The sequence below is a fragment of the Uloborus diversus genome, chromosome 10, assembly GCF_026930045.1.
Source record: "Uloborus diversus isolate 005 chromosome 10, Udiv.v.3.1, whole genome shotgun sequence".
NCBI classification, from domain to species: Eukaryota; Metazoa; Arthropoda; class Arachnida; order Araneae; family Uloboridae; genus Uloborus; species Uloborus diversus.
The window spans coordinates 48,727,007-48,739,816 of record NC_072740.1 but is presented as its reverse complement, the minus strand read 5'-3'; the positions used below and the strand labels follow the sequence as shown (position 1 = coordinate 48,739,816).

Below are 12,810 nucleotides of genomic sequence, written 5' to 3'. Positions count from 1 at the left end.
ATGCACTTACGGTTATTGCATTTTCCCCAAGTCAGTAAATGAAAGAGAAAAATAAAAAGAGCGACTCGAAAAAAAAAACAAATAATGATGAACTTCAACGCTACGAAAAAATCGCACTTGTCTTTTATTATTGCGCCGGTAATACCAATTCCTCTGGAAAACACAGAGAGAAATATTTTGCCCTCGAACCCTCCTTATAAATAAGTCGGATGGATATTATAAGTCATTTTCCAAATTCTGTCAGCAACATCAGCAAAAAAAAATAAATAAATAAATAAATAAACAAGAACACATTAGCCCATTTGTGCAGAGCAAAAATCCTGATTCGCCAATTTGTTCCTATTATATTAATTTTTTGCTTCAGCAGCCGAAGCCATGTGAAAGAATCATGTGATAACTGAAAATCATTTATTCGAATATACAACCGTTCAAATGAATCATTCAAACTGAAAAATAAATTCGAGAAATCGACCCGGATTCACAAACTAAGGTTTAGGCGCACCGTCTCAAACGCTACGAAGCATCCCCTGAGGACCGCCAAAAGTCAAGGCGGGCTAATTGCCAGTTTACTAGCCGCTACGCATAAACCTACGAAGTTAAACTGATTCGATTCCAAGCCGAGCCTCCCAAAGGCCGGAAACAATAAACTGCCCCCACAGTTTCTGACGCGCTAACATGGTCTCTCATCGAACCTGCATCCCCCAAGATTGAAAACCCCAAATGAAGTCTAAAATCTGTTAAATTGACTCCCTAAAGCAGGCTCAATCTATTACTTATCAACATTTACTCAATGCAAATTTTATAGGAAAAAACAAAAATTAAGCCCACTTGAATGTAAAAACTAGAATTTTTCAAGGAAGGGGGCGAGGACAATTGCACCCGTAAATTAAAGTTTCATTGGCTACGCATGCGTCATGATCACTCAGGCTCTTTATTTTAAATTTTACAATAGAGGGGGAGCACGCAATGCATATTATACCCTAATAGCAGTAAACAATTCATGTACGTAATAATTTCTAAAAGCGAGGAGGGGTCGTCCCGTCTGACCCCTCAAATACCAGGCTTGATAGCTACACCTCCCTCCTCATGCTCACCCCTACAAAAACAACTCGAGAACTCAACTGTTATAAAAGTCTACGGCCTCCCCCCACCCCCGCTAGGGGTTGGCGCATCCATCCAGGAAAAGAGCCCCCCCCCCCCCCCCCAAGTCAACTTAATTCTGAAAAAGCTCAGAAAATGAATGAGCTAGTCGAGAACTCGATTACTCGATTCAAAGTTCTCGATAACTCAACTCAAAGTTCTCGAGAACTCGATTCAAACTTCTCGAGAAGTCAATCGCTCGATTTCAAAACATCTCGATTGTTAATAGCTCGAGTTCTTGCTTTCAAAAGATCTCGATTATCAATCGCTCGAGTGCTCGATTTCAAAAGATATCGATAATCAATTGCTCAAGTGCTCGATTTCAAAAGATTTCGATTATCACTCACTCGAGTGATCGATTTGAAAAGATCTCGAATATCAATCACTCGATTATCAGAAGTACTCGACTCCTGATATCTCGATTATCAAAATATCTCGATTATGCCCATCAATAATATATACTTATATCTGGTGTACAAATAAGTTTTAAAGGATTTTCAAGAGATGGCCTCACTAGTATTAAACTGAAACGGACAACGGAGAATGAAACGGATGCTGCAACTAACATTATTTTATAACCTCATTGTTATGCTTTCATTTTCAATATGTGACATTTTGCTAAAGTGGAAACAACTAAGGTTTTTTCTGCTCTGATTGTGTCAACTTTTGTGCCAATAAAACAAAATTTGCGGGAAAGTTCTTTTTTCTGCTTCCATTTGAAGAAAAGTGCAGCTGAAGGCCATTGAAAGATGCAAGAAGCTTACGGAGAACATGCTTCATCGATTTCCACATGTCAGTTTTGGTATAGACGTTTTAGTGGTGTTGGTTTTAATATCAATGACAATGAGCGTGATGGACGACTACAAAAGTTTAAGAATGCCGAATTGAACGAAGACTCGTGCCAAATACTAAGAAGAACTAGCAAAAACATTACAAGTAAATCAAAAAGCCATATCCGTTCGCTGAAAATCCATGGAAATGATCTAAAAAGTAGGATATTGAGTTCCGTATGAAGTGAAGACGAGGGCGTCAATCGTCACTGTTTCACTTGTGAGGAGCTGCTTCAGCAGCAAAAAAGGTTTTTGAATCGTATTGTTACTAATGGTGACGAAAAATGGGTCCATTACGATGTCCCAAGGCGCAAAAACGATACGGGCTGCCAGGCCATACGCCAAAGCCGAATATTCACGATGGCAAGGTCATGCTCCCGTATTTGCTGGAACCAGTTGAGCTTAGTGTACTATGAACTGCTGCTACTAGGTGAAACCATTACAGGACAACTTTACCGAACTCAATAGATGGGTTTTAACCGAACACTGCGGGAAAAATGGCCAAAGGCAATTTTTCATCATGATAACGCTTAACCAATTGTCCTACCCCACCCGCCATATAGCCCAGACATTGCTCCTTCAGACTACTCTTTGTTTTCGTCGATGACGCACGCTGTTGAGGATCAGCACTTCCGCTCTTTTAAAGAAGTCCGAAATTGGATCGATTCGGGGGTCGCATCGAAAGACGCATCGTGTTTTCGAAATGGCATCAAAAAATTGCCAGAAAGATGGGAAAAGGTAGTGGTCAACGATGAACAATACTGAAAAATGAATATGAAACTGTTTTTTCACAATAAAGCGTCAAACTTAAGAAAAAATCCTTTGAAACTTACTTCATAAACATTTGAGTATTTATTATGAAAAAGGATGTAAAACAATAGCTGAAATTAGACATATAATATTTTGTTGATTCTTTTTGGTTAAACCAACATTTTTCACGATTATTTATACCGCAAATTATTGATCTTCTCTTATCCAATATTTTAACTGGGGGGGGGATGGGTATACACCAGTATACTTATTTGGCAATATTTTAAGCATAGATCATTTAAATTTTAAGCAATATATTGAACACATTCAAAATCATTTATAACATTTTGATAGTTCATTAAATACACGATTTATGTGTGTAAAGCAAATTTTATCTTCTAAACAAATAGTGTTTACATCACAGAAATTGCCTTGCAGTTTTAGATCAAGCGTTGACTCTTACATGCATATTACACCGATACCGTCTACAAACGGAACCAAAAGCTTTAGGGTTTTTTTTTTTTTTTTGTGCTTTAGTAGGAATTGAAGTTCTTCCGAACAGTTATTTTAATGCCATTTCTCTAATTTTTTCAAAATTATATGGAACATCAAAGCTGCGTTATTATCCAACTTGGCGTCGTTTCCCCAAGACACTTTATTAAATAATAAGAGCATTTAATTTTTCTTTAAAAACAACGTTGTGCTATTTTGCTATCGCTAGAGTAAAAGTTTATGTAGAACTAGCCGCCTACGGCGACCAGCTGGTCCGCCTTTTTGCGCCAGGATTGCCGCCTTCGGCGGCTGCTTAGACAATTTAGCGACGGTATTATTAATGTTTTTCTCTATATATTAATATTATCATTCGCTCTTTTACACCAATGCTGCCGCCTTCGGCGGCTGCTTAAATAAATTTCGTCGTGGTATCAATCAATCTCTATCTATCTATATCATTAGTAATTTGAATAAAATATCTTCTAGATCTATCTCCAGTTCCGTCGTTTGGAATATTTTTAAAGGAGGGGGAGGGGAGACACAAACGGTGTATTCTTCATGCAAAATTTGTCGAAAAATAACAAAAAGCACTTCCACTTTTATGTGAAAGCATTGTTTTTTCAAAGTCATGGTGTGTGTGTGGGGGGGGGGCATTGACACCCCTTTGAAGTTCCTTAAATGACGGGCATGTCTCCTTCTTGCTGTCCATCTACTATATCGACCTCTATATTTGTCTATCTATCTATACGATCTATGCATATCTACCTCTGACCAGTAATTAAGAATCTTTTTTTATTTATATAAGTATTAATTCGAAAAAAACATTTTTTGTCCTCTCAATCTCTATCTATCTCTGCATCTACCTAACCTAACCGTCAATCCGTAACGGAAACAGAGATCGTGCCAAAAACCGCGGGCTTATTTAATTAATATTGCCCGCAAAAAAAAAAAAAAAGCTCTATGTTCCACCATAGTATGCAAAAAGTAGCGCTTGCAAAAAGATAAAAAACTAAAAAAAAAAGGTGAAGAGAAGGCAAACGATTTCAGTTGGATCACGTGATGCGGTAAGTTCGGAACTCAGTCGGCAAGCGAAGAGCTCGCGTTGCGTTCTGCATTAAAAAAATTGTAAAAAAAAAAACTATTGCGTATTTTTAAAAACTTTTTTCTTCTGAGGGGGGTGAAATGTTTTTACTATTACCAACTAAAAATTTAGAATTGAGGGTTCAATACTTTCTGCAGGATGGGTTTCGAAAAAAAACTAAACCCAGAAAAAAATGCAAATTAAAGGTTTTTTCAAAAATTTATAAAAAATAGAAAAATTGCTCTATCTTCAAAATTTTTTCATTCATCATATTTAAAATTAAATTTCCTACACTATAGTACAAAAAATATTTGTGTGGTGCGATTGGTTCGGGGTCTGTGAGGTGAAAAGTACTAAAAAATGCAAAAAAACACATAAAACATTAAATAACTTTTTTTCTAATTAAAATATCAAAAATCGAAGCCCGAGGTGCACATCTTCGGCAAAAACTGCATCTGTATACTAAATTTCATCTTTCTAGGCCTTACCGTTTTTCCCGGGATGCGCGCCACACACACACACACACAAACATCTTATTTTATTATATGTATAGAAGATAGATAATTCACCTATTTTGATTCTCCTTTTTACCAATTTTATCAAACTCATTAATTACGGACACTATATGTACAAGGCTGTTATTTCCTGTGTTTTCCTCCACGTTCTTACCAGAGAATCTGAAAATGAATGTGCGAGTTGTCTTTGCTTTTTAATAAGGGAAAAAAATGATTTCGTTAAAATGCCGTTTATTTAATACGCTCTTGTGCTACTTACTTTTAAATGTAGCATCATTTTTAAATTAAGTGGTTAATATGATACAAAAATAAAATTCGTACGTTTCTGTATTATACGTCACTGGTTTACTATTTTCACACTATCGAAATATGTATCGGTCTCTTTTTAAGGCTCTCTCGTCTCTAAAATGCATTTTTTGGATTGCGTAAAACAGCATAAATTTATTCAAATAGGAGCATATTTATATGTTTTTAGTTTTCATTAATTGTCTGTTTTTTTTTTTTTTTTTTTTTTTGAGCAATCACGATTGCTAATTGTTCTCATTTCACCGTCCTTGATGTTTGGTTCCTTTTTCAACCCCACCGTCCTCTGCAGGCGCGGCTCCACCGGTCCTCAGGACTGTCCTCCGGTAGCCGCTTCTCCTGGACGGTGGCGTCTGTGTCCTACACACATGCACGCTCACACACATACACACTCGCACACATGCACACTCACACACACACCAACTTTCATACACATAGGTCTACGCACACACAAGCCTACACATAACTATACACACACGTAACCGCAAAAGAGGAGACGCATGCTTGGGGGGACAAGTGCCGTTTTTAGAGACACTAACTCCAATAAGTAGGGTTCTGTCGCAACTTCGGTTGCGAAAAACATAATTTGAATTCAAAATTTAAGAGTTCAAATATATATATAATATATATATATATATATATTCATTTTGAGAAAAATAAAATACTAACATTATGTTAATGTAACATCTTGTAAACTTGAAAAATGTCAAAACAATCCTTTTGAAACGAAATATGAGAAAAAAAGGCTCGTTTTTTTTTCTTTCTTTCTTTTCTTTTAATTTTCGCTTTTAAATCAAGAAATTTTTTCTGTTTACAAGTAAGTATTCTGAATTGCACGCATTTTAGCTGTACGTTGAAATTTCAGGTTTTCGAAAATTTTCGAACAGATACGTTAAGGTGAGTTTTAATATGTTAAATAGTTTTACAGTTAACTAGTTTCTGTGAAATAATTTTACTCATAATTTATGTGGTTAATAACTTCTGATTAACCACGTACACTTCTTAATCCCTAAACATTAAGTACATCGATGCAAAAGCTTTTCTTTTTTTTTCAGAGTAATTAAATATTAGAAGAAATTTCCAGTTCAAAATCATATACTCTAAAATTTAAGATTTAATATTGAGTTATTGTACGAAGTTTATAAATCCATTTACGATACCAAATTTTTATTTTCTTCAGTTTACTTGTTAGACAGTATTTTGACTTTTATAAACTTATGAATCTTATCAATTTTCAGAACACGAGCATATCCATTTTTGTCCAAATAAATTCCTTGAAAGCTAGTGTCTTACTTAAAAATATACTCAATAGGAAAATATACATTTTTAGCTTTAGATAAAGCCGTGTATACTTTAAATCAAATCTAAGTACCAAACCTTTTTAAGAAAAAAGACTCCTTCCACATCATTTCCATTTTTTAACCCATATTCCCGCAAAAAATACAAAAATAAATAAAGACACTATACTAAAAAAATGTTAAAAATAAGTTAAACAGTAGTACGTATTTGAAAAAAAAAAAAAAAAAGTAACATATTGAGTTGGAAAACAGCATCTGTCTGCCTCTCCCATTCTAAGATATTTTAAGGAACATACAACGTACAATTCAATTTCAACGTACCATCGTGGAAAAGCATGAAATTTTTTTTTTCTTTTTTTTTTGTACTCAGTTATGTACTTTGTATACAAATATGTTTGATCAGAATAATTTTGGTATAACATTTTTTTGTGCGTATGACTAACGAATTCTTTTGCAAAACAAGCTAACAAATATTAACTACTTTTATTTATTTATATATATATATATATATATATATATATATATATTATTTACTTAGTTCGTTTTCTTTTTCTTATGTATTATTTTTACCTATTCAATTTCGAAATTTTATGACAGAAGAAATATTATTTGAATGTCTTTAATGTGTTTCCAATATAATTATACTCTTAAATGGTCGAAAAACAAGATGAACTTTAAATGCTCCTAATAAAACTAGTTTATGGTTTAAAGTCACTGAAACACTATGCCTATTGATTTGAATGAGTAAATATAATATCGATTCAATGTCATCATCATTTTTGTTTCATATATTTTGTTTTTTGGAATCAGTTTAAAAAGTTTAAAAGATCCATTTGAAACAATTTTTAACCTTACCCAATTAAGAGAATATTGCTCGAAAACCAATGTTAGTAAATAATAAAATAAGTTTGTTTAATTGTAGTGATATAATCATAGTATTGAACGATTTGAGTACAATTAAAATGATCTCATTCTGGAAGGAAGCCACGCTAGTTGCTTTCAGCCCAAGAAATGTTGTCGTGAGGTGACATACTTCATATCAAGTATACTTAGATATCACTTACTGGTTTTTCTCAAATAGAGCTTTTCAACAGCTTAAAATTTATTTTTCAGTCATCGAGATACGTTTCATTTGCAGAGATATGTCACACTGCTCCGAAAATACTAAAGCATGCGTAGTTATTACCTAGCAAAGAAATGGCATTTCCAAATGGACTGGAAGTAAGAAGTATATTTAAGCCGCGACTCTCATTCATTGAAAAATGAAAAATTATTGTATTTATCTTTATATATAAAAATATTACAACGTCTTTATTATTATTATTTGTGCAAAAGTGTTTAAAATATCTTTTCAAACATTAAGAATTATACTATGTTAGAAATGCGTAAGTATTCAACAGTATTGAAACGAACAAATGCATCTCATAGATTTCGCTTCACGTTTTTATTTATTTATTTTTTAATATTTAAGATGTACAATTAACATAGAAAAATTGGAATTATTTATACGAAGGTGATATCTTTAGAGCCTTTTCAAATTGTAGAAAACAAAATAACTTTTTTTTTTATTATTGAAAGAAGCAAATCACTTATCATTTTTATTTTGTGAATAAAAAGGTTAGTACGTTATTTAAATTATTTTAAACTACGCATATGCATATAAATATTATATATATATATATGTTGCAAATAAGTATTCAGTTTAACTTCAGTTTTAAATATTCTACTGTTAGAAACATACTTTGAAAACCAATAAATGAAAAAAGATGCCTCACCTATTACCTAAGAAAAATATGATAAATTTAAAACTTAATTTTATGTGGTTTTATATACAGTTGGGACTTATGACTTCGTACTGAAAGCGTGACATTCTTAATCATCACTTAAGACAATGTTGGTAAAGATTTTTTAAGACATATCGTTTATCGTATAAAAAAGTATTTTTATTTTATCATTTTTTTAAACTTCTTGCCAATCAGATCGCTAGCTATTTGGTTAAATTCGCAGTTTCAAACCATCTAATTCCGTCTTATGAGCTCCTAAAAATTTCATAAGTAGTTTACTTTAAGAAAGACTTTCCTTACAACTTACATAATATATTACTTTAGTTTTTAATTTTATGTGCTTTTGAAACCTGTCCAATTATGTACATTACGAGTTAAATTTTGTTATGCATATAGTATTTTTGTCATTGCGAAAAACTCTAACTAAACAGAAACGAATCACTATTAACTGTTGACAGAAGCAAAAACAAAAAAGAAGAAAAAAATGCTTTGTATTTTGAGAATAGAGTGAAGCACTGTTTATACGGTTTTCTTTTGTATGTTTGTATCAATTATAAGTTTTTTTTTTTTTTTTTAAATTTCGTCCCCGCAAAGTCTAACACATATTAACGAATACCTATTATGTGTTTTTTTAAACAGTCCCTTCAAAGCGTATAAACGGTGCTTCACTGTTAATCATACAAAGAAACAAAAAACAAAAGACAGTTTTTCCTTCTTATTATTATTTTTTAAATACAGTCGAGCCTGCTTATTAGAATATAAGTAAAAAGAATATTCCGCTTAATAAAATACATTTTCAATGAACCAAACCAATGTAGTGTTTTATTTTCATCCCGGTTAATGGAATATCTCGTTTATTAGAATATTTTTTGTGAAAAATGGCTATATTCCACTAAGCAGTCTCGACTGTAGCTCCATAATAATCAGGTCTTTAGCATATTTTTCCAAATTCAAATCATCTGTTTCTGTATTAAGAACGCCAGAAACATTACGTTTTGTTTTCCGAGAAAATGACATTGTCTTTTGATTAACTGATCGGTTTTTTTTTATTTTTAAATCTTTTCAAGCGTACACAATCCGAGCTGTATTTTGTTCTCTAGTTATTTTCTCCGCCCCTAGAAACTCCAAATAAACAAGAACGACTCACCAATGACTGTTGAAAGAAGCAAAAAAATCGCTCCCGGGGTAACATCCATGCAGATGCACGTCGATCCTGGAAATTACTGACAGTTCTAAGACTCTGACTCAAATAAACCGGCGCACTCGAAGAAGTCTTTTCTCTCGAGTTTAAGACATGATTTTAAGAGACCGGTCTGAAGCACGTGCTACATGAAAACTGATTGCTTAAGCGCGGCCACATTTCTGCAGAGTTTAGGAGCGCCAGAGGGCGCTAGTGATAAGGACTAACTTTAGAAGCGGTTTATATTGCAGGGATTGTCAGTTACAGGATCGAGATGATTTAAGAGTTTTCTCGAAGTTGTTGTAAGTTAAAAACAGAGGTTATTTCGGAGGTTTTTTTACTCTTGTATTTGAGTCGTTTTTCAGTTGGAAATGTTCTCTGAAGTTTTAAACCAATTGTGTTAATTGTTGAGAGGGCTTTTTAATTTCGTCAGAATTGTTTTCTAAATTGTGTTAAAATGTAACAAATTTCTTCGTGCATGTAAAGATGAAAGCGACACAATTTATGCTTATTATTTTTTCCTTTCTAAATAAGTAATGTATGCCCTACAGGTGTGTGTGTGTAACATTTTTGTCCGACTTAAGTCGTCATTTTTTATTTGAAAAATAAAAATATTATTGAAAACATTTTAAAACAGTTTTAAAAAAGAAAACTATGGCTTGATATTTGTATTTATTTCTGAAAACTAATATCGTAATTAAATGATTTTCTGTTTAAAATAGTTACCGAACAACTTTAAAAATAAAATCTAAAGCTTGATATTTGTATTTATTTGTGAGAAATAATATCATAAAAACGTAAGTTAATATTATATGAGTGCTTCACTTAAACATGTATTATCTCTTTGATCATTTAAAACACATAGCAATCAATTCATATCAATCCAGGATCATAAGATATTACTATAAAATCCTTTTAAGTATTCTGAAATCAAGATCGGAACAACAAACTTTCAGCACATCTCTACGGTCAGCATAGCAAGAGATTTTTTATCGGGGGAGGAGGGGTATATACTCAACGTGGTTTGTGCAGTAAAAAAAAAAAAAAAAAAAATTACACGTACATGCATGCAAATGCAGTACTTGGTAATTCGCTAAGGTGTCAATTGTATCTCTTGACCCCTAAAAATGTCTATAATATCTGGATTGTTTCCTTTCTTCTCACTAAAAATTTAAAATATATATATATATATATATATATATATATATATATATATATATATATATATATATATATATATATATATATATATATATATATATATATATATATATATATATATACAATGAATTGTTGTTTAAATATGCGGTTTGCGCTCTTACACTTCGCAGGTTTAAGAACTTAACATAACATTGTAAAAAAAGAAACAGAAAAAAACTTTTTTGTTATGATGTCTTAAAATTTTTTTAAACCTGCGAAGTAGGATTGCGCGAATGGCATAATCATACGAAAATTTGTAGCTTTTCTATGAATTTTTAAAGAGTGTCAAGAACTTTTCAGACACCCTGTATAATATATAAATATATACAAGGGGGAAGGTGGCCCACAGCGGGTAGGCCTTCGTATGCCCCCCCCCCCCATGGTTTGTAAGCGGTCATGCAAACATTTTTTATCATTTTAAAAGAATATCCTGCTTAATGTAATACATTTTCAATGTACCAAACCTTGTCGTGTTTGCCCGAATACCCCCGAGTTTTAATCAGTCCCATCGAAGCAGTAGTGAAGCGGCATGGCGCAACCAGGTTTAAAAGAAGAATTTAAAAAATATACATTCCCTAAAAAAATAAGGTATGTTACTTGTGATTAGTCGAAGACCAGCTTATTTTTTTACTGTCAGTAATATTACGTTATTCTGACATCATCCATCTACAAACTAATATTACGTTATTCTGACATCATCCATCTACAAACTATGGTGATCATTTCGTTTGTTTCTTTTTTAAATTTAAAGTTAAAGTTATTGAAGTAATATGAATTCGAGTCGTTAGGATGCATCCTACACCTCTTAGGAGTTCTGAAACGTTTTACTCAGACACCTGTGTACATTGACAAATGTTTTAAAACGTAATTATACTTTTAAAAGCAGATACTAACGTTAGATAATTATTGAGAGGATGCAGTTAACTATGTTTCAGTTTTAAAGATTGCAAATCAATAAGAGTTACATCACCAGTTAGAACAAAAGGGATTTATAATTATTATTTTCATTTACTTGTTGCTATTTTTTATTTTATTTGTGTGTGTGTGTGTTACTATTTTTCGTTTTTTTTATTTTATTCCGAAACAATTTAAATATAATAATTAGTGTATTTTTTGTTAAATCCGCATTAATAATGTTTTCGTGAAAATATTAACATCAGGGCTAACATAGTTTTAGCAGATAGCTCTCCCTTTTTATCTTCGTATTATTATTATTATTATTATTATTATTATTTTTTGGTTTAAAAAAATCCTTATGTTTTTTCAGGTTTTTTTCCCTAATGCAAAGTTTTCAAACGAAATAAAATCATTTATTAATAACCATATATTTTTTAAGGCACTAAAGTATCACAAAAACAGTTTACAGTAGAATAAGTAAACTCAAATCAACATTCTTCTTTTGCATTGGAATTTAATGAGAAAAACTTTGTTCTTGTGAAGAAAAACGTTCTTTTTTGAAAACGAAAAATCCGTAAAACTTAAGCCTTGAGCTAAGCCTTCGGCGCCAAGCAGCATCGAAGTTTTCAGAAAAAATAAAAAAAACGAACATAATTCTACGTTCGAACTTAAAATGAAGAAAAGAAGAACAAGAGAATGTGAAGATGAAATGGCATTTTATGGAAGTTCAAATCAAGTATATATCAAATCCATACCTATCTTAGTGCACAATTTTCTGTTTATGGATAATTTCAGCTATTATGTAAAAAAATAATAATATGGACCAAATACATAATTTCGCGCATTTAAAAAAATACATGTATTTTAATGACGAATAATTTTCATTGACATTTTAAGAACAGAATACTTTCACAATCCAAGAATTTCTTTGACAACCAGAATAAAATTGTAAAATGATTTTTTTTGGGGGGGGGGAGGTCTGTGCATTTAACACTCATTAAGTGGCCTGAAATACCTACTTAACTATTAGAGATAGACTGAATGCCGCATTGGAGAAATTACATTGATATGAAAAGCAGCTTAATACAAAGTTTGATCTCATTCAAGAAATGAAAAAGTGCACTTTTGAAGAAAGATAAGATATGTATATGTGTTTATGGTGTAATTGATTGCATATTTAATATTGCACAATCATTTGCTCTAATAGTCCTCAGTAGGTACTAGTTTCAAAAGGGTAAAAGTGCCGTAGATCGTCCCCTCTAAATTTTTGGCCTCTGAGCAGCATATCTTAAGATCAATTCATGCAAAAGAAAAAGTATACAATCTTTAGAGCAGGAATT

General features: G+C 32.1%; 1 protein-coding gene across 1 annotated transcript in view; it reads right to left on the bottom strand.

Moving 5' to 3' along the window:
* LOC129231563 (uncharacterized) overlaps window positions 1-9,499 on the bottom strand; it is a 115,857-nt gene extending 106,358 nt beyond the window's left edge. The window contains exon 1 of the mRNA XM_054865919.1: window positions 9,341-9,499. Coding sequence (XP_054721894.1) covers window positions 9,341-9,389 — 49 coding nt within the window. The 5' untranslated portion in view covers window positions 9,390-9,499. The remainder of the gene's footprint in view (window positions 1-9,340) is intronic.
* Window positions 9,500-12,810: the final 3,311 nt, after the last annotated feature.